Source organism: Pelecanus crispus, chromosome 7 (genome assembly GCF_030463565.1).
Source record: "Pelecanus crispus isolate bPelCri1 chromosome 7, bPelCri1.pri, whole genome shotgun sequence".
NCBI classification, from domain to species: Eukaryota; Metazoa; Chordata; class Aves; order Pelecaniformes; family Pelecanidae; genus Pelecanus; species Pelecanus crispus.
The window spans coordinates 404,610-425,879 of record NC_134649.1 but is presented as its reverse complement, the minus strand read 5'-3'; the positions used below and the strand labels follow the sequence as shown (position 1 = coordinate 425,879).

Here is a 21,270-nt window from a genome sequence, read left to right as displayed (position 1 = left end):
CAGGCAGGGCAGCCCCTGGCTCTGGGGGGCTCTCTACCCCCCACGGGGGCTTCTCTGCACTTGCCAGGGGCTGCAGGGGACCCGGACTGCAGGCTCCCACAGCTGCACTACTGCACACAGCGCAGCAGCCAGGGCTCCCTGCCTGCACAGCAGGCACTCGCCCCAGCAAGGTGCCCCCACCCCGGCTGCAGGTATGGCTGCAGGCAGGGCCCCAGGCCCCCTCCTGCGGATGCAGAGCAGATTTGGGCACCCCACGGGCCCTGCGCCCTCCTGCCCCCAGGGACCAGCTGCCTGTCCTGGCCGGGGCCGCCCACGGTCACGGCACACAGAGCACAGGCAGCGGAGCTGGTTTGCATAGTTCTGAACATTTAATAACTCAGTCTCTCTAGCGTTATATCCACATCCATTAAATTAAAAACAGGCTCAGGAGGCAGCTCCCGGCTGATTAAATTACAAGAAAAAATTACTGTGCACCAAAAAGTTATTATAGAAAAATAGTCCTGTGGCCCCCGGCCAGCGGCTCCGTCCGTGGCAGGCTGGGGCTGGTGCCGGCACTGGGCAGGCGGGAGCCCGTGCCATGGACCCGGTGTGCGGCAGCGGACAGCGAAGAGGCTCGCAGCACCGGCCCCCAGCCCGCGGGGAAGGGGCAGCGAGGGCAGGCAGTGCCGGGAAGGGGCTCTGGCAGGGAGCAGAACGGATTGTCACCAAGTGGGGGCAAGGCACGTCGGGGGGCAAGGGGCACGCTAGGGGCTGGGGCTGCAGGGACGCCGGGCCCTGCCCAGCACAGGCAGGGTGCAGGCAGAGGCCGGGGCGGTGCAGGCACCGGCGCTGCCAGACTGCCCCGGCCAGCAGCGCGCACAGCCCTGCCCAGGGGCAAAACATGAGGGGGCCCGGGGCAGCCCCGCAGAGCGGGGTCTGTGCGAGGGGGTCCCTGCCCACGCTGCGGGGGCTGATCCTCGGGCACAAGGGAAGGCGCTGCCCTGCCCCACGCGCTCCGGTGCAGGGCGGGGGGCTCCTGTCCGCACTGCAGGCAGCCGCAGCCGCGGTGGGACGGGCAGGCAGCGGGCAAGCAGGCAGCAGAGGCCGAGGCCTGGCCATTATTGCTGTTGAAGGGCACGGGTGGAGGCGGACAGGCCCTCGGGAGGTGGCAGGGAGCCAGGACGCAGCAGGCCGAGCCAGGGACGCAGGCAGAGGCCCGGCCGGTGCCGAGGGCAGCAGGGGCAGGCGGACACCGTGCCGCGGGCTGGGCTCAGGCCTGGTGGGGCACAGCACGGCTGGGCTCAGGGCAGAGCCGCCCTGGCCCCGGCCAGCCCAGCCTGAGCAATGACAACCCAGGGACCCCCCCAACGCTGCCCGCCCTGGGGCACTCGCACGATCCCCAGCCGCCCACCTGGACACGGCTGCCAGTGCAGGGCCAGTGAGCAGCAGGGGCCCCGCTGCCATCAAACACCCCGGCGTGGGGTACAGGATGGACACGGGGCCAAGAGAGATGGTGTGAGGCTGGGACGGTGCCGAGCTGGGGACGGTGGCGGCGGGGCCGTGCCCGGCAGCCCAGGCCAGGGCCGAGGGACGGTGCCAGCGGGTGGGGAGCCCCGGGCTGCTGCGGTGCAGGACGGGGACGGGGGCAGAGTCCGGGGCCCCTCGGCCTCGCCTGCCCCGGCCCCGCAGTGCTGGGCAGGGAGGAGGGAGGGGCGGGAGGGCTCATCAAAGGGCACTTTGGTCTCTGATGAAGGCAGTCCTCTCGTTGTGGGCCTCGTACTCCTCACCGTCCGACTCAGAGGGGCCCTCCTCCTGCCAGATGTCGGAGGGGAGCCCCTTGTAGGAGATGATCCCGCTGTCCAGGTCGTAGACCTTCACGCGCCGCAGGCTGAAACCTGAGCGCGCCTGCAGCGCCAGGAAGATGGTGACAAAGATGACAACGATGAAGACGCAGCTGAGGCTGGCGACAAGGACAGGCAGGTTGGCTGGAGGGCGGGTCTCGGCCAGCCCCTCGCCATCTGCCAGGGCAGGGGATGCGCGGCTGCTCTGCGTCTGGTGGGAGCAGGAGAGGTCCAGGCTGTTGAAGTGGGAGTGCGCGGGGCAGGTCAGGCACTGGTTGGGGCCAGGCCCCGCGCAGGTGGCGCAGGAGGGGTGGCAGGGGAGGCAAAGGTGGGGCGCGATGGGCTCCACGCTGTTCTCCAGGTTGTAGTGTGTGCTCTGGATGCCAGGAGCGAAGCCGGGAGGGCAGCGCTTCAGGCAGCTCTTCTGGTGCAGGTAGTACCCCTCCTCGCAGACTGTGGGAAAGGCAGGGTCAGCGCGGGCAGGGGAGCCGCCTGCGCCCCACGCCCCCGTCCCCTCCCCGCTGGCCCCGCACTCACCCACGCAGGTCTGGCTGGGGGTCAGGGTCTTGCAGCCGCTGCTCTCCAGCTGGTTGGAGAGGCTGGGGGAGTCGGTGGCCGTCCCATACAGCACGAGCGTGAACTTGGTCAGCGTGCCTGCAACGACACGGGGTGAAGGCCTGTGACGCGCCTGCGGGACCGCTCATTCTCGGGACAGGCACAGGGAGGGGGCTCACACTGGTCCCCACCACGGGCTGTCGGGGACAATGGGACTGTGCCCACCCACCTGGAAGAGCACCCGACGTGGGACCATGCAGGGCTGCCCGCAGGGCACGGGGGGGACCTGCTGCCCCACGCCCCTGCCGCCCCACAGCAGCTGCATCCCCTCCCTGCACGCCCAGCCCCAGCTCTCCCGGTGTGTCCCTGGCCCCTCTGCTCAGCGGTGTCGGGGGGAATGCCGGGCACCCATGCTGCTCCCACTCCCGCCCTGGGCTTGGAGGGAGGCAGCGGCAGGGGCGAGGCCGGCCCAGCCCTACCGTAGTTGTTGGCATCACTGGTGTTCTCGATCTCCAGCACCCATTCCCCGGAGGGGTCCTCGTCCCACGAGTGCGTTGTCATGAAGGCCCAGTCGTTGAAGCCGTCGGCCGAGAAGTCGTGGGGCCTGGGCGAGGGGGGTGAGAGGTGGGTGCCAGCGTCCCACAGACCCACTCGTGCCAGCCCGGGCCTAGGGCCGCCCCGGGGCACCCTGGCACCTACCTGGCAGCCAGGAGGGTGGAGCGGGTGCCCATGGGACTGATGAGATGGATGGCCAAGTCCCCCCGCCGGTTGTAGGACAGCGTCAGCCTGGCCTGCACGTGCTCCAGCCGGCTGATGTAGTTGGCTTTCCCCAGGCAGGCGTCCACCTTCCGCCGCACCTCCAGGCGCTTCCCGATGTCCCTGCCGAGGACGGGAGTGAGCCCAATCCGTGCCCCGGGGCAGGCGACAGGGCACCCCGGCCCCCGCTCCCCGCTGCGGGGCTTTGTGGCTGCCCCGGGAACCGGGCGCTGTGCCCCGGGGCGGCTGGAGGCTGAGACAGTCCCGCAGCATCCAGTGCCTCCTCGCCATCCCCGGACGGGGCGCAGGCAGCAGACGGCCTGGGCAGCGCCCAGCCTTGCCCACATGAGCCTGACCCAGTTCCCGGGCGCGGGGGGGGGGTTTGCTCTGCAGAGCACGCGCTGCCCGGTGCCGCCTCCCAAGCCACCGCTCGCTGCCAGCCCTGAATGGGCCCTTTCTTTGCCCACCGCAGGGCCGGCTCCACCCTGCATGGCCTGGCCAGAGACGGGACGGGCGCAGCCGTCCCCCCCGCAGCTACCGCAGCGCCGGCCCCGGTGCCAGCGCAGGATGCCGGTCACAAGGAGTGCCTGCTCTGGGCGGGCAGGGCTGGGTCCCAGGGGACCAGAGCAGGGCAGCAGGCAGGGGTAGGGCCCAGCCCTGGCTTCCTCCATGGCCAGGGATGCCCCCCACCCCCAAGAGCCCCTGGGGAGCGCCCCGGCCGCACACGAGACTCAGCAGACGCTGCGCTGCGGCGGTAGCAGCCAAGCAGGAGTAAAAGGAGCTTCTGTCTGGCCCTGAAAAGCCCCTCTGTCTGGGGATGACTCGTGCTGGCTGCTCCCAAACCGCAGCGCCCCAGCCTGCCCGCACCCCCGCCCCGCCCGGCCCAGCCCCAGCGGGAGTGGGCAGGCTCAGCGGCCCGTGTCGGTGCCGGACGGCTGAAAGGTGCCTTTCCTGGCTCTCCCCGAGCTCTTGCAGGAGGATGATCCAGGATCTCAGGGGCAGCTCAGTCCCGGAGATCCTCCTCACTCCCCACCCCAGACCCAGAGGCGCCCGGGCTCCTGCGCGGGGCCATGTGCGGGGCGGACGCTGGGCGATGCCCTCCTGGGCTCACCAGCCCTTACTTTGGCTCCGTGAGGATGTCGATGACGCACTGCCTCTGAGGTCCCACCGTGGTCCAGTTCTTGGCCAGGCTCACCATGGCCCCGGCGTCCAGCAGGCCGTAGCCGTAGGAGTGGCTGACTGTGAACAGAGAGGGGGTCAGTGCCACTCCTGGGGGTCCCCAGTGGGGGACGCATGCCCGGCCGTGCTGTACGGCTCACCGGGGCCTCCCTCCTCCTTTGCCGCCCCAGGGCTGCTGGGCTGCTCTGCCCCAGCACCACCAGGCTAGTGGTGCTTGCAGGAATGGGAGACCCTGGTCCATCCCCGGCACCCCGCTACCTTTGCGGCCGACACCGTTGGTGACCCAGTCATTGGCGTTGAGGTGAGCTGGCTTCGACGTCTGCACTACCAGGTGCTGCATGTCCCGCCAGGTCAGGTTCTTGCTGCGGGGAGACACGGGGCTCAGGCGCCAGCGCCCGGATCCTCCCGGCCCCAGGCAGGTCCGTGCCAAGGCACTGCTGCCTCGTGGGGCTTGCACGGCTGCCCCAGCCCAGCCCTGCTCTGTGCCCGCCCTTACTTGGCCTCCAGGGCGAGGGCGATGATGCCAGCGGCCAGGGGCGCCGAGGCCGATGTCCCTGTGTGTGATTCGGTGCATTTCTGTCTGAGGTCTGTCGTCACCTGCAAGGAGGAGCGCTGGGGTAGGAGGTGCTGCAGGACAAGCCCAGGAGCCAGCTCAGGGGGCTCACGTCCCTGCGAGGGCTGTGGGAGGCGAGGCAGAGCCACCGCTACTGGGGCAGCTGAAGAAGTTCCCTCCAGAAGCCCTTAACTCATGAGACAGAGCCCTGGGAGCGACCCGAAGGGCGGCAGCGTGGCCAGCCCTGCTCCCGGCACCGCAGCCTGCTTGGCTCCCGGAGGGACGCCCATGGCAGCCGCGGCTCACAGCACGTCCCACCCCTGCGAGCCCCTGGCCTGCAGACACCGACAGCCCCAACTCACAATCTGCTTCTCGTTCTGGTTGCCGCTGCTGTAGGTCGTGGCGAGGGTGGAGGAGCAGGCCTCGCTGTACCAGGGCACATTGCCGTACTGCGTGGTGCTGCTGATGGACAGTGTGTAGATGCTGTTGGTGTAACCGTCACAGTTGCAGCTGTCGTGCTCGCGGCCCCCGTTCCCGGACGCCCAGACGAAGATGGAGCCCAGCCCCCCTCGGCCCTAGCAACAGAGGCAGGGTGAGGGCCAGCACCGGCATCACCCGCACCGCTGCAGGGCGGGAAGCCCCAGGCCGGAGCTGGGGACAAGGGGACGGTGCTGGCCCCATGGCTCTTGCAGCATGAGTGGGAAAGACTGAGCAGATGCAGCTGAGGCATGGGGACAGCGGGACACCACTGGTCAGCCTGCCGGCCCGAGCACCAAGCACCCCCATCCCTCACCACTGCCATGCCTACGGAGATGCAGAGGCAGCTCTGCAGAGGCTGCCCCAACAGGTAAGGCACTGGGTGGCAGGAGGCCCTGCCGAAGCAGGGCTTCCAAGAATCGGTGTCTTTTTCCGCTCGGAAATCACCCAGGCTGACTCTGCCTTGTGTGGGATTTGCAGCTGCCCAGCAGCGCTGCGGGAGCTCGGCAGAGCAGTCCTGACCGGCTGCTCAGCACCCCAAAGCCACAGCTCCGCTCACAGCGTGTGTGACAGAGCTAGCATGGCAGAGCGGGGCAGGTTTGCCGGCACACCTTGCACAGCACGCATGCCTCTCAGTGCAGGGAATCCCAGGTGGAACATGGGGCACAGCTGAACCACGCAGGCTGCACCACGGCCACGCCAAGGCACAGGCTGCACTGACAGCACACGGGGACAGCAGGGGAAGGACAGGTGGAGGAAGCAAGGGCAAGTGGCTGGCATGAAACAAGGCAGGAACCAGCACAGGGCTTCGGAGAGCAGGGAGACCATCCCGGCATGGGGCTGCACAGGAACCCTCGGAGCAGGGAGGACAGGGCTGCTCAGAAAGGCGAGATAAGCACCCTGCATGGGAGGAGCCCTGACTCAGAGCCATCGCACAGGAAGAGCAGGAAAAACCAACCGAGCCTGATCCTGGAGATGGGCTGGAAGACAGGGAAGATGGGCTGGGATAACGACCAGGGCAGGCAGAGCAAGGGAGACCTGGGGGAAGGGGCAGGAGCTCAGCCGGCACTCCCCCGGCAAACTCTCCTGCTCACCTGGTTGACCCCTCGTAAGAAAGCCTCCTCCGCCAGCCGGGCCGGGCCGTCCACAGTCTTGCCGTCGTCCTCGGGGCCCCAGCTGGCACTGTAGATGTGGATGTGGTTGGGATTGAGGCCCAGGGAATGGGCCTCCACAGCATCAGTCACCTCCCCATCCAGCATGCGCACGCCTAGGGCCAGAGAGCAGACGTCACGGGCGACCGGACGGGGCAGGGTGGCCGCGCGCCGCAGGGCAGCGGTGCCGCTGGCGAGACCCCTCCGTCCGCTGCTGCCGCCCTGTGCCACAGGCCATCGCAGGGCTACCCTGGCCAGCAGCGCCGAGATCCCCAGCACAGCCCAATCCTCTGGCCACGAGGCACCCGCGGAGCCCAGCGCGGGCGTTGCTCTCAGTGCAGGTCAGGGTGGCACCCACCTCCGATCCTGGCATTGTAAGCCACGCCGACACCGCAGATTCCATTGTTTGCCACAGCAGCAACTTCCCCGGCGCAGCGCGTGCCGTGTCTGCAGTTGAAACAGGACCAAGTGTGCTCAGATGGGCACGAGGAGCACGGGGCTGGGCCCCAGCCGCAGCTGGAGGGGCCAGCGCCCAGGCTGCCTACCATCCCTCCCAAACCGGGTGGCCAACAAAGGCCCCACAGGGCTCCTCCGCCCACCCTCCTGCTCTGGAGCAGGGGGGACTGGACAGCCTGCACTGGCGCTGGGCAGCCCAAGGATGCTACTGGCATCAGAAAGGGAAGCAGGGGGTTTCTCCGGGGGACAAAAGCATGCTGTCACCCCTGCACCCTCCCACAGCCCGTGAGGGCTGGCGCTGCCACCGAGCCCCTGCCGCGGTTGGGCTCTGCCGCCCTCGCCTCTGCCTCACCTGTTGTCATTCATCTGTGTGTAACGGGGCTGCGGGTCTGGGTCCTGGTCGTTGACATCAAAGCTCGCCCCCGGATCCTGGAAGACAGATCTGGCAGTTAGAGACTGTCTACCTTGTCCTCCGAGCCCCACCAGCCACGTCTGCGCTCCACGTCCCTGAGGCTGGGCTGAGCCAGGGGGCAGGCTCCAGTCCCACCTCCATCGCTTTCCTCCATATCGTGCCACGGCAGGCACAAGCCCTGTGCCACACAGCTCCGGAGCTGCACCGAGCGGACGCAGCTGCCCAGACAGGCTCCCGTGGCACACTGCCCCGCGGCATCACCCCACGCTTACGTAGTTGCTCTCCAGGTCAGGGTGGTTCTTCTCAATGCCATCATCCAGGATGGAAACCACGATGCCCTTGCCCGTGTAGCCCTGCTCCCAGGCCTGACGCACATTCAGGTCCCGCTGGTTCGTGTTGTACTGCCGAGAGAAGCCCTGGCAATAGGAGCTGGGCCCAGCTGCCGGCCCTGCAGCGGGGGTGTGCCTGGACCCCTCTCAGGCCCGGAGGTAAGGGCGGGCAAGAGGCAGCCCTCACCCCGCTCTGCTGTGGCGTGGGGATGACGAAACCCCAGCGCACCCGGGCACAGAGGGCTGTGCGTGGCCACCCGAGGAGGGCCACTCCGAAAGGAAACCGAGCCCCAGATTGTGCTTGGGCCCCATATGCACAGCTCCCTTTGCAAAGATCAGACTTGTGCCCGAGCCTGATGACACAGAGAGGCGCGGGCACGGACCCCGTTCCCGGGCCAGGCAAAAAGGGCTGCTCCCCCCTAGTCCAGCCCCGGGCCCTCCCCAGCCCTGCCAGCGCCCCGTCAGGGAGCTGCTGCTCCGTGAGCACGGCCTCTTCCCCGGGCTGTCCCCGGACCCGCAGCACCAGGAGGCTGCCTCAGCCTCCCTCCTCCGCACCAGCCTGGCTGGCAGCGGCAGCCGCCTGACAGCCGTCCCTTGCGTGCCGCGTCCACGTCCCCAGAACTTGCTGTCGCGACCGCGCACCTCCCTGCCTTGCCCGGCAGCCCACAGCCCCCACCCGGCACTCACCAGGTACCACTGTTGCGGGAACTTGGGGTCCGTGGGCTCCATGAAAATGTCTCGCTTGGTCCTGCGCTTTGCCACCTGCTGCTCCAGCCACTGCACCTGGGGACAGAGAGGGCATGGGGGTCCCCCACTGCCCCTGCCTGCCCCCTCGGCAGCTCGTGCCTGTGCCAGCAGCTCCCTGGGCCCCCTGCCCCCCGACCAGCAGCCTGCCCAGAGGGGCTCTCCCTGGGGAGCTCGCAGCCAGCCCTGGGCTGGCAGAGCATCTGACCCCACCAGAGCTACCACAGCACCCGGACCGTCCCTCCTGGCCTCCCCTGCCCAGCCGTGCCAGGGCGGCAGTGCCGGGCATCCCGCGACAGGCTCCGCTCCAGCGGAGCGGGCAGGTCAGAGCGCAGAGCTCTGCCGAGCAGCAGGCTGCCAAGAGCCTGCCAGCCGCCACGACGCACGCCCCACTGCGCTGCCAGTGTGCCAGGCGCCTGGGCCGGAGCCAGAGATCACAGCAGCCCCGCCACACCACTATGCTGGGATCTGGCACTGCCGGCGCTGCCCTGCACACCTTGCCCCGCGTACCAGGACAGAGAGCCGTCCAGGGAGCCGAGGCTGCCCCGTGCCCTAGGACCACGGCAGCCCGCAGGACAGTGACACCGGCTCTGCCAACCCCCTGCCCTTGCCAGCCACGTGCCGGGCTCCCACTCGGCTCTGCCATGGGCCATAATGCCAGGGGATGGTTCAAGGCAGCTCAGCCCCGTCCTGTGCCCAGTGCTGGCTCGCATGCCAGCGTGAAGCGCCCAGGACCAAAGCCAGACCCCCGCAAACGGCAGACAGGTCCCCCCCTTGCTGCACGTACCTGCGGTTCCCTGGCCAAACGGCTGTGCCAGGGCTGGTGGGGCGAGAGGGAACGCTTCACCACACCACTGTGCCGAAAGTGGTAATAGTCGCCGAAGATCTGCAACAGAGAAAGGAGCAGGACGGACATGAGAGCCCAGCCTCCCCGATTCCCTGTCCCCGCACCTGCAATCCCAAGCCACAGGCAGGCTGGGCCACCCACTCCAGAGCAGCCACTGGTACGTGGTGCAGGACCTCCCGTGAGAGGCTGCCGCAGCTGGTGACAAGGCAGCTGGGGAGACCCTGGGGCCGCAGTGACGTGGCCTCGGCCCACCTCAGCCTACTGCGGGTGCCCGCACAGCAGTAAGTCCCTAATTGTCCAACAAAGCCGCTGCCCTGGCAGGGAGGCCCTAGGCAAGCAGCAGCAGAGAGGGACAGGCCTTTGGAGCCAGCCCAAAAGAGGCACCAACCTCAGGAGGCAAAACTGCTGCTCCTCGCCCCAAGCCAACCAGCACCGCGGGGGCCGCAGACCCCACTCCCCAGGCAGCCCCAGCCAGGGCAGGGAGGGTCTGAGCCGTGCTCTGCTCCTCCGGACAGGCCACTCGCAGAGCCCTTCTCCCCACACAGCACAGGCCAGTGCCGCATCGGAGCGCCCACCCAGCTGGTCTCTACCTCGGGGCGCGGCTCCGGCGGAGCAATGCGAGGGGGACATGCAGGCGCCCGACCCCAGGCGGGGCAGCCACCAGAGAGGAGCCGTGCTGCGCTGGCTGCGCCTCGGCTCCCACGCATGCGGGGACAGCCCAGCCGCAGCAGGACGGGACTCCAGCACAGCCCAGCTGGGCCGGGAGGCCATGCAGCCTCCCAGCCAGTTATTTTTAAACCCCAAACCCTCTCCAGTGCTGTCATTTCCTTATCCCCTCCTGCACGTCCTGGAGGCTGGCCTGGCCGCGGCGGCCCCACCCCTGCTGCCCAGGGCCTCCCAGCCCAGCAGCCTGCCTGGACTGGGGAGAAGGGGGCCGAGCGCCCACCCTGCCCCGCTGGAAGCCCCAAAGGCTGGGCAGCAGCTACAGGCAGGATCCAGCTGCCCAGGCTGCACTGTCACCTGCAGGGCTGGGCTGCAAGGGCTGTGGGAACGTGAGGGAGAGGACGTCTCGTCCTCTGCCGCCCCAGGCTGCTGCAAAACAGTTTGGTTGCAGTTAATGAACGCCCCCCAAGCTTATCAGAGCTCTGCAGATGTGTCACCACCCTGGCCAGCCACGCAGCCAGCTGGAGCCAAGGAAAGGTGCACCCAGCTGACCAGCACCCTCATCCCTGGGGCACCAAATCCAATCCCTGCTCCATAGGCAGGAAAGGCAATGGACTCGACTCGTGGCAGCCCAGCACCGGTGACACAGGACGGCAAGAGCTGAACACCGGGGTCAGGACTTGTGTCCACGGCTCCATCACCAGTGGAGTCTGGTGCTCGCTGCACGCCGGCACATGTCAGTCCTCAGGGAAGGGGCAGGCAAAGCCCCCCACTGCCAGCTCAGGACCCTGCTCCTCTCTGCGTGTGTTCCCCAGACCTCGGACCATGGCAGGGAGCAAGCTCACAGCAGGGGACAATGCAGTGTGCGAATCAACCCCACGCCATGCCAGCTGGTGTTATCCAGGGAAGCCACAGACCATGCCAGCTCCCCGAGACATGGTGCTCGTGCCGTGGGGCTGCGCTCCCTGGTGCCGGTAGCAGCTGGGCACTCCTCCTGCCCTGGCCTTTTCTCCACTTCCTTCTCTGCGGGGCACAGCCGGCTGCAGAGCTGCAGCCCTGCCTGTTAGGGCAGCATTGCACCTCCAGCAGCACCAGAGTTACTGGGGACAGAGCCGGGCTCATTCCCTGCAGCACACTGCGTCCCCCCAGTACGGCCTGGGACGCCCGGCAGCTCAAAGCATTTGGGGAGGTGCAGAGGTGAGAAGCCTCTGCACCAGGCTGGCAGAGGGGAAAGCAAGCTGCAGGCTTGCTGCCCTCCCCCAGCACCCCCTCACCCCCTCCGGGGGTAAGGACAGAGCTCCAATTGTTCCTGCAAGCAGATCGCGGCTCTGCCTGGTCATCCGACCGGATTAGGTCTGCACAGACACTGCGGTGGCAGCCAGGAGCCAGCCAGACCACACACTTCCACCCTAATCCCCACAAGTCCCTGTCCTCAGCAAGGGCAGAGCTTCCCCCCAGCCCCGTGCGTCCCTGGGGCAGGCAGCGCTGATCCTGTGGGGAGCAGTGCCAGCTCAGTACTCCTGCCCCGACCTCCTGCCACAGCTCGCAGCCACCTTGGCCAGCCCCGGGGCCAGCAGGCTGCCCGGGCTCCCCGCTGCTTCCCCAGGAGCCGGGCAGCAGTAGGGGCTAGCGGGGACTTGCAGCCCAGCGGTATGGGAGGTAAGAGCACTCCTCCCTGGGCTGGTGCTGCTGGGGCCGCTCGTCCCCGTTGTCCTGCCAGTGCGGCCCAAGGCCGGCACCAGCAGCCAGGCCCTTCCCCGCTGCTCCCCATCCCAGCTGGGGCAGGCAGCGCTTGTGCCCGCTCCTCCGCACCAGCCCCAGCGGCGCGAACCACCGCACCCCCGCCTCGCCGCCGCATCCACCTCTCTCCTCTGACGCCCACCCGCCTGACATTGTCCTTTGGGTCCCTTTCAAGGCCACCGGCACCAGATGCGGGTCCTGGCACTTCTCTGCCAGAGGCACCGCTGGCCCAGGGGACTGCCTGCCCGCCCCGGCTCCGCAGGCAGCGGTGGAGCAGAGAGTACGCCAGGACAGCACGGCTCCGAGGACAGTGTCCAGACCCCACGCTGAGGCCAGGATCCTCTCAGATAAGGACCCTGGGGGCCTCTCACTGGGGCACTGCCAGAAGCACCCAGTCCCCCCCCCCTTCCAGGCTGGCTGCCGCATCCTGTCCCAGCGGCACAACCCCCCCCCAGGAACAGCAGCCCAGAAATCTCCCAGGAAGGAGATCCTGGCTCCTTCCAGCCCTGCTCTTCCCACCGGGCCGCCATGGCCCCTCTGCAGGAGCGGGCTGCCCAGGCCAGCCAAACCTCGTCCTGCAGCACAGGCACCGGGATGGGCTCCACAACGGGAGAAAGCATGCCCAGACCAGCAGCTCCTGCCGCAGCCCAAACTGCCCCAGCCCACGGAGCTCTGCCTGCAGGTGCTGCCTCGCGGCTGCTCTGCGGGCAGCTCAGCGGGCTGGGAGAGCCGGGAGGTGCCAGCCTCTGAACAGCGCGGGGAGAAGGCGGGCACCCCCAGGCAAAGCTGGCACAGAACCTCCACAGCTCACGGGGAAGGGACCCCAAACAGGCCTGGGCTCCCTGCTGAGCCACAGGGCCCTGCGCGGCTCTGCGCTGCAGCCCGGGACCCGACGGGCACCCCTGGGCCGGTGGAGACACGGCCGCAGAGGCCGGTGCCCCTCGGCCCTGGCAGCTGGGCCTGGGGCCCGGCACCGCAGCGTGATGGGAAACGCTGCCGGCAGCCGGGAGCAGGCTGATGGCACCTCAGCCCCGTCCCCTGCTCGCTGAGGGGTCTCAGCAGAGACCTGGCCCAGCGGGACACGTCTTGGGCCACTCTCCCGGTCCCCTCTGCACAGCAGCAGCCCTGGCCTGACACGTCCTTTGCCCTGACATCGGCTCTAGGCCGCTTCTGCACAGACAGCACCTACGCGAGGCCGCCCCGTTGTCCCTGCAGAGCAGACACCATTGGTGGGGCCTGGCCCTGGCCCCCACAGATCTCCCTCCTCCGGCACGAGCCCAGGAGGGCTTGGGGCTCCCTGTCCCCAGAGCCCTGCGTACCCACTGCCCCGCGCAGGGCTCCTTTCGGGTGGCAGGACAAGGCAGCCGCCGGCTCCAGCAGCAGCCACCTTCCCCGCCCGCCCCGGCAGCTGCTCACAGCGAGGTCCTGACACCACAGCCACAAGTTGTGCAATTTCCTCTGGGATTTTACCCCTCGCTTCCTTCCTGCAGAGCCAGCCCAGCCCGGCAGCAGTGCCCTGCTCTCTGGGCAACAGGCCCCTGGGCAGGCGGGCAGCCCAGGAGGGGCTGGCAGAGCCATGCGGGCTCTGCTCCGCCGGTGCCAGCCTCACCTCGCCAGAGCAGAGCCGGTCCCGCTCCCCGTGGTTGCGCCAGGGCTGGGGGAGTCCCTCTGGGCCAGCCCTGCTGCACCCGCTCCCGTGGGATCGCCTTGCCCCCCGCCTCGGTCATAGCAGCTGTGCTGGTGCCAGCTCCATTGGCAAAGCCCTCGCCTGCCGCCAGCCCAAGGGCCGGCACCCTGCCCGCAGCGCAGGGCTGAGAAAAGCCCCACAGATCAGCCCGTGCCGAGAGCAGCCGGCATCGTGCCACAACAGCAGCATCAAGAAGCGCTGGCCTGCAAGAAGCAGCCTGCCAACAAAGACACGTCCTGCCTGCAGCACCGCGCTGGCAAGCAGGGCCCTGGCCATTGGCCCACCTGGCCTTGTGGCTCTCAACCAAGGCCCAGTTTTCACGCCGACACCTCGGGAGCCAGACCCGTGAACACCCTTGCTACCAACGAGTGCCCAGCCCGCAGCCGGCCAGGGAAAGCGGAGCTGGCTGCCTGGGGCCCGGAGCACAGGGCAGCCGGGCCCTGGCCAGGCTGCCGGAGGAGCGCACCACGGAGCTCCTCACGCTGGGGACAAGGCTGGGAACAGCTGGGACCACGGGGAACACACGGGGCCCCGGTTCCTTTGCCGTCACCCTGTTCTCCCCGCCCCGCTGCCCGGGGAGCGACGGAGGCGCTGGCCCGGCACAGCCGCGTGCGCTGCCCTGTCCCTCCACTGGCTGAGGGCAGGGAAAGCTGAGAGCAGTGGGGACGTGGTGACACGCCTTCCGTGAAGTGCAGCTTAGGGCCAAGGACACGCAGCTGCTGTCAGAATGCCTGCTCCGGGGACACCCAGAAGCTGCTGCAGCCACTCCGGCTGAGCCGAGGCCGTTCTGTGCTGGGGCAGCTCACTGCGGGGAGCACCGTCGGGAACTGGGAGCCCTCCCCTCCTCCACCAACACACAGTATTCCCAATTTTCTCACGCTGGGATGGTCTTCCCCATCCAGCAGGTAGAGCATGCCCTGCCATGCCGTGCCCTGCCACCAGACCATCCCGCTGGCGGGGGGAGGCCCCGGCTCCATCCAGCTAATTACCGCCCATGAGTCAATGCAGCGGATGCTGGAAGGCCGCAGAGAACGGGCGCAAACACAGTGGCTTTGCTGCCAGAAATGGCAGCCCCCAGCCCGGCTCTGGGGCCAAGCCCGACGCCCGCCCCGCCTGCAGCAGAGCCGGCAGAGGACACCGCTTCCGTGAGGAGGGGGAAGCGGGGGACTTACCGGGCCCAGGTTGAGGAATCCATGCTTCCTGGCCAGCCTGTCAGCCTCCCGGGGCCCCGCGGGGACGAGCACAGCCCAGGTGTTGGTGTAAATACGCTGGGCCAGCACCTCCTGGGCCAGGAGAGCGAAGGCAACCACCAGAGTCCAGAGCAGGAGCAGCGAGCCGGGCCTCAGATCCATCAGAGTATTGGGGGTCCTCTCACTGGGGAGCAGGAGGGTCCCGGGAGCGGCGGGTCCAGCAGCCTCCCTGTGTCAGCGCCCCGAGGCGCGCCGGCCTCTCTGCCCCGCTGGCCCCCGCTCAGCCCAAGAGAGCATGGGGACAGGCCTGCGACAGCCGGGCCGGAGGGCGGCAGCAGGAACAGACCGTCCGGGACAGCAGCACAATCTGCAGAGAGAGGGAAGAGTGGTCAGGCCCCGGGGTGCTTCTCCTCAAACCCGGGGAGGGCAGGCTCCCCCGGACCAAGCCGCGGCTCCGGCACCGGGCCAGGGAGCCTCGGCACATGCACCCGCTGCCCATGGACGTGGGACCTGGGGGCCCGAGGAGCCGCGGCGGCTGCTGGCTCCACAGGGCGCCCCAAGCACTTGCCCCGGCGCGGAGCCGCTGTTTACCTTGCCTATTGCCCAACGTGTACTTACGCTCTGTGCTTACAAACATGAGAGATGAAATGGGAGGGGAGAAGGGCACCGAAGGAGGGGAGAGGCAAGGCAAGGGAAGCCGTGCCTCCTGCCACCACAGTCTGCAGTGGACAGGAGCCCTTCTCCAACCGGGACGGGCCTATCTGGGCACGGAGCTGGGAGAAACCAGGATGGGAAGCCTGCTTCTCCAGGCCCCAGGGGAGACCGCAGGAGATGCCCCCCCAGACACTGTGCGAGGGACCCCAGCTAAACAAGAGACTGGATGGACGAAACCCAGGGAGAGCAGAGCCAGGCCCCAGCACCTCCACAGTCAGTGATCGACTGGGCAGTGCCTGGTAGCAGCGCCGAGCACCGTGCTACCTGTCACCACGAGCAGCTCAGCTCTGCCCTTCCTCCGGAGCACAACATGGTGACACCGGTGTGACTCATCTCCAAAACAATGGATATGGCACAGGGACCAGGGAAAGAGGCACGCTGCCACCTCCGACACACACCCAGCGACCTGCACGCAAGGATGCCTGGGGACAGCTCGCACCGTGTTGGAGGACAAACACAAGAAGCTGGGAAGGCAGGTGGGGAGCAGAGCAGGGAGCGACCCACTCAGCGCAAAGGAGCCCACGCACAACAGCGCCGGTGTGAGCTCCATGCACAGAGCTCCACAGGGACCCTGAAATATCTGGTCGTGTTTCAGAGACAGCGGGAAAGGTGAGAGCCAGCAGTGCCCAGAGGAACCCCATCCCCCTCCGGCAAGCTGTGGCCCCAGCGAGCAGGGAGCCTGCGGCGCTGCCCAGGGAGGAGAGCAGCTCCTGGCAGCTGCCTGAGACCCCGCTGCAGGCTGCAGCGCAGACAGTGCCGCGATTCAGGCACGCTGCGGCTCCCCCTCAGCGACCAGACCTTGGCCGGCTGCGGGCTCGGCCACCCTGCTGAGGCACCCAGAGCCGCGAGCACCCACCAGAGGCTGGACCGGAGCCCCGGGTCCCAGATCGTGCCAGGGCCCAAATCAGAGTTTCCAGTGGGAAAGGCTCCCGGAGCCCCCAGGGAAGGGAAAAAGCTCCTGCGTGCATGGAGAGCAGCAAGCAGAGCACAAGGGGACACTGTCTGCCACGGCCACTCTCCATGCCAGCACCTCGCCCCGTCCACAGGTCGCTGCGCCGGGCGGCCTCCTCCACCTTGCTGGCCCCAGAGCCGGCAGCCACCCCGCTCCCCAGCGGCGACCGCTCCACGTGGGGACCATGCTGCAACGGGCCCCTCCACGGGGTGCGGAGCCCGGCCTTCCGCAGCCCCGGCCTTCTGCAACCCCGGCCCTCCGCAGCCCCGGCCCTCCGGCCTGGCTGCCTCGCACCCCGCCAGACCCCGGCTGCGCGCCCCGGTCCTGCCTGCAAAGCCCTGGCCTGGCGCCCTGCGAGCGGGAGGAGAGGCTCAGGGACAGCCGCAGGCCAGGCAGGGTGCGGGCAGGGACGCGAGGCCGTGCCAGCTCGCAGGCCACGCTCTCTGCTCCGCACCGCGGCCCCGCGAGCGGCGGCGCAGCCGGTGGCAGCCGGCGGGCGCGGGGCAGCGGCCGGCCAGGATCGTTCCCAGCACGGCCGGAGCCCAGCGCTTCCCGGCGGGCCGAGCCCGGCTGCCACATGGCAGCGACACGGCAGCCCCGAGGCCGCAGCAGCGGCCCCGCCGAGCCGCCGGCCGTCCCCGCACCCGCAGGGCGGCTCCAGCGGCGGAGCTACGGGTGGCTGCGGGGGCGGCGGGGCCGGGGCCGGCCCCGGGGGTGCGCCGGGACGCGGCCCGGCTCCCCCGCCCCCCCGCGCCCTCCTCGGCTCCCGGCCCCGGCCGCCCCGCCGCCAGCCCCAGCCCGCTCCCCCGCCGGCGCCGGGCCGGCCGCAGCCCCGCGTCCCCGGGCAGACAGCGGGGGCGGCCCGGCCCAGCGCCCGCCCAGGGCCCCCCCCCCCGGCGCCGCGCTCGCCCCCGCCGGCAGCGCCCCGAGCCCGGCCGCCCCCGCCCGGGGTCCCGCCCGGCCGGGGCCGCCCCAGCTGTCAAACCGCCGGCGCCGGCGGGCCGAGCCCCCTCGCCGGCCGCGTCCTTACCGCGCGGCCCGCCCGCTCCCGTCCCGCCGGCGGCCCGGCCCGTCTGTCGGCGGCGGCGCCGCGTCACGCCGCGGGGCGCCCGGAGCGCCCGCCCCGGAGCCGGGCCCGGCCCAGGCAGGGGCGGCCGGGGCGGCCGGCGGGGCCGCTTGTTTACGCCGAGCAGCTGTCAGCGCCGCCCGCCGCCCCGCCCCGCCCCGCGCCCACCGGCCCCGCACCGGCCGACCGGCCCCGCACGCCTCGGCCCGGCGCCGCTCGGCTCGGCGCCGCTCGGCCCTGCCCGGCCCGGCTCGGCTCGGCCCGGCGCAGCCCGGCCCGGCACGGCCGCCGCTCCGCCGGGCGCCGCCGGATGCCGTCACCGCCGCCCGCCCCGCCCGCCCCGCCGCCGCCGCCGCCGCCGAGCGCTCCGCACGCCGCCGCGCCCGGCCCCGGCCCCTCCGCCCCGAGCCGGGCCCGGCTCCCCCACGGGCACCCCCGCAGTCGCCGTCCCCCCCCCCTCCGCCCCGGGCACCGGGGGAGCGGGGCCGCTGCCCCTCGCCCCGGCCTGGGGGGAGCCGCCCTCCGCCCACAGCGGGCACGGCCCGGAGCGCGGTGCGGCCTCTCCCCCGTCCTGGCACGCAGCACCGGGAGCTGCCCGTGCCCTCCGGGGGACTGCCCGTGCCCTCCGGGAGCTGCCCGTGCCCAACGGGGGACTGCCTGTGCCCACCGGGGGACTGCCCGTGCCCACCAAGGACTGCCCGTGCCCACCGAGGACTGCCCGTGCCTTCCAGGAGCTGCCCGTGCCCTCTGGGGGACTGCCCATGCCCTCCGGGAGCTGCCCGTGCCCAACGGGGGACTACCCATGCCCACCGGGAGCTGCCCGTGCCCTCCAGGAGCTGCCCGTGCCCACCCGAGGACTGCCCATGCCCACTGGGAGCTGCCCAATCCCACCGGGAGCTGCCTGTGCCCTCCAGGAGCTGCCCACGCCCACCCGGGGCTGCCTGTGCCACCCGGGGCTGCCCAATCCCACCGGGAGCTGCCCACGCCCACCCGGGGCTGCCCACGCCCACCGGGGGACTGCCCGTGCCCACTGGGAGCTGCCCAATCCCACCAGGAGCTGCCTGTGCCCACCCGGGACTGCCCATGCCCACCAAGAGTTGCCCATGCCCACCAAGAGTTGCCTGTGCCCAGTGAGAGCCGTCTGTGCCCACCTGGGGCTGCCCATGCCCACCCAGGGCTGCCCGTGCCAGCCCGAGCAGGAGACCTGGGTCTGCCCTGGGAGAAGCCGAACCCCCCATGGGCCCCTGGCACCGAGCAGCGGTGCGAGCGCGCCCACAGAGAAGGGCACCCAGAAGATGCCTCATCTCGCGTCCCTGGGTACCCAACGCGGCAGACGGGGCTGGCGGGACGCAAGCCTACCCAGCCCGGCCCGTTACAGCCCTGGCAGCCACCAGAGCAGGGTTTCCTCAACCAGGCCGGCAGCAGCAGCACCGGCCTTCCCACAAAGTCCGTATCGCGGGGGCTACAGCCCCAGGCCAGCGCGCAGCAGCCTGGTGGAGAAGCTGTCCGGAAAGCAGCAACACAAGGAAAATCCATCAGCTCAGTTTCAGGTTTCAGGAGAGAGACTTCCACCAAGGAGAAAAGGTGAGAAGTGAATTGCAGCTCATCTCGGCTTCGGTCATTTGTGAAAAACAACATACTCTTGTCCCCCCCTTGCACGGGACCGTGTCAAGAGCAATGCAAAAGCCGGGTCAAGAGCAAAATGCAAAAGCAGCAGAACCCAAACTGACCTGAATCCTCCGCACTTCAGAAGGGGTCTGGGCAGCCCCAGGTAGGAGTGGGTCCTACAGCTCCTTACAGAGAAAAGGAAGACGCTCAGATATCATGATCGAGATCATGAAGCATTAGCAATCGCACAGGAAACAGTCACCTTGGTAACTGAGATGCTGAGAACAGCCCAGAAAATCTGGCACAGGGCAGGTTTCTCTGTTAAACTGGGTTAGTTTCGCAGGGCAGACACCTGGCTGCAGCGTCGCCCAGGGGCAGCGACTCCAGGCTGCGCTGACCCCAGCGCCCGGCCCCAGGAGCCGCTGCCATGGGGGCTGTGGTACCCCGGGTCCCCCCTCCAGGGCCACGGTCCCGCCGGGCAGCCCGGGGGGACCCCGGCACCCCATGGATGTGTGGCACTCACCCCCGCACCGCTCCAGCCTGGTCAGGAGTCGTCCCTGGTGTCCGGCAAGCCCAGGCTGGCCCCGCAGACCCTGGATGCGCGGCTGAGCCGGGAGCGCCCTGCGGAGATATATGGGGGATACATGCGCTGGGGGCAGGTCCTGAGCCGGACCCTGGTCCGGCAGTGGGAGGGAGGGCGGTAGGCGGGCTGCCTCCCCCTGCCCCTGCCCGCACAGTTTATCTTCAGATGCCTCATGTAGGTGCTGGCAGCCGTGCCCAGGCAGGTGACAAGTGGTTGCACCTGGCCCCTGTGACATGTCATGCTGGGGAGCGGGGCTGACAAAGGGCCCTTGTCACCGCGGCTTATCTCGGTGCCGCAGGGCAGGCAGGCAGGAAGCACCTCTCTCTTACATAAACTATTGGCTTTGGACCCGCACGCTGACCCCCACGCCGCTGCCAAAGACAACGCCTGTAACTGGGAGCACCTGGCTGCGGGTCGAAGCCACGGACGTGAGCAGGATCCGCTTTCCCAGCAGCCCCCCGGGCCCGGGGTACGGCTGCAGACAGAGCAGAGAGCAGGGCCGTCAGGCCGGCTCTGAGCAGCTGCCGTTCCTCCCACACCTCACGGGGCTGCTCGGCATCCCTCTCCTTGGCCGCTGCCTATGGGGCAGCGAGGGGGTGAAGCAGCTACCACAGCTGCGTCTGCCAGGACCACGAACCCTCTCCTCGGACATTTAACTGACTTGGGGACCGTCGCTTGGAGGCATCGGCGCACTCCAGGAGATGGCCAGGAGCGGGCTGCTCCGCGCAGCGACTGCCATCGCTGTGTCGCACCGGCAGCGTGCTACCGTGAGCCAGCCAGCAGCTCCCCGCGAGCTCTGCCCTGCCAGGCCATGTCCCGCGGCATCCCCCGGAGCCCACGCTGTAGGCACAGGGGGCAAACTGCTCACTGGGGCCAGGGGGGAGACCCCCGCCGTGCTCCTCCGCACCAAACACACTATGTGGCGTGGCCCGACAGCACACAACAATCAATCGAAACCTACTTCCATGGAAAAATCAGGTCAACTTTTGGCTTTCGAGTTGTAAAGATTGCACAAGCTCCAACAGTGATGCAACTGCCCATCTGCCTGCCCGAGCTTTCTGGGAAGCAGAGCAGCAATGGGGCTGCACCCCTGCCCGCAGGCACCCCCGGCCTGGGGGGAGCTCGGGGACACAGCAGGACCGCGGCAGCGCCGCTCGCCAGCGGGAACCGCGCCGCTGCCGAAACCAGACTGGTGAGTGGGGAACCGGCGGAGGAAGGGCAGAGGGCCCTCACAAACAGCAGAGAAAAACAAATAGCAGGCAGCGACAGCAGGCAGAGGACATCCAGAGGAACCAAATCGATGACGAAATGTTTACCTGGAGCGCAGCAACCCGCTCTGCCCCCCGTGCCCGCGCTGGCGCAGGGCGAGCCCGCAGCCCCTCTGCAGTGCTGCAGACGTGTTTCCCCAGCCCTCCCTCCTGTGCCCCCTCCCGCAGCACAGGCTGCAGTCCCTTTTCCCTGGAGTCTCTCCGGCCCCTCTTCTCCCCTCTTTTCTCCTTCCCTCCCCTCCTCACTGGATGCTACGGGCAGGCTCCTGGGAAGGCCCCGGTGCCCCCGGAGCTGGGACTGCCGTGGTCCAGCCAGGAGCTGCTCTCCACAGGGTCCCGCCAACTCGAGAGGCTCTATTCATAGCCACGCTGCCAGACACAACATCGCACTGTGGTCACACGCAGGGGACTCAAGGTCCAGCCTGAACACCCTGACCTTGTCCTGCGGTACAGCTGCAGACACAAACAGCGGCGGCTGAGGGTGGTTCTGTAACTTTATCTGCCTCTGACTTTGTCATCA

General features: G+C 69.1%; 1 protein-coding gene across 2 annotated transcripts; it reads right to left on the bottom strand.

The window, feature by feature from the left end:
- Positions 1 to 1,630: 1,630 nt before the first annotated feature.
- Positions 1,631 to 14,808, bottom strand: FURIN (furin, paired basic amino acid cleaving enzyme). 2 transcript variants are annotated; one of them, XM_075713447.1, is made up of 15 exons: positions 14,542 to 14,808; positions 9,220 to 9,318; positions 8,376 to 8,471; positions 7,632 to 7,760; positions 7,300 to 7,376; positions 6,850 to 6,938; positions 6,435 to 6,607; positions 5,226 to 5,438; positions 4,807 to 4,907; positions 4,569 to 4,672; positions 4,253 to 4,370; positions 3,075 to 3,254; positions 2,855 to 2,979; positions 2,358 to 2,474; positions 1,631 to 2,273 (listed from the first exon to the last, which is right to left on the bottom strand). In XM_075713447.1, the coding sequence occupies exons 1-15, from the start codon at positions 14,719 to 14,721 to the stop codon at positions 1,705 to 1,707; spliced, it is 2,370 nt and encodes a 789-aa protein (XP_075569562.1). In that variant the 5' UTR covers positions 14,722 to 14,808; the 3' UTR covers positions 1,631 to 1,704. The 2 variants fall into 2 exon arrangements, with proteins under 2 accessions (XP_075569562.1, XP_075569563.1); XM_075713448.1 differs by having other exon boundaries at positions 2,198 to 2,273; positions 2,362 to 2,474.
- Between the last annotated feature and the right edge of the window lie 6,462 nt (positions 14,809 to 21,270).

Coding starts and splice junctions, on each gene's coding strand:
- FURIN (XM_075713447.1), bottom strand. CDS start 14,721: ATGGATCTGAGGCCCGGCTCGCTGCTCCTGCTCTGGACTCTGGTGGTT. Junction 4,673..4,806: donor GCCCTCGCCCTGGAGGCCAA/GTAAGGGCGGGC, acceptor GTCTCCCCGCAG/CAAGAACCTGACCTGGCGGG. Junction 4,371..4,568: donor CAACGGTGTCGGCCGCAAAG/GTAGCGGGGTGC, acceptor CTCTGTTCACAG/TCAGCCACTCCTACGGCTAC.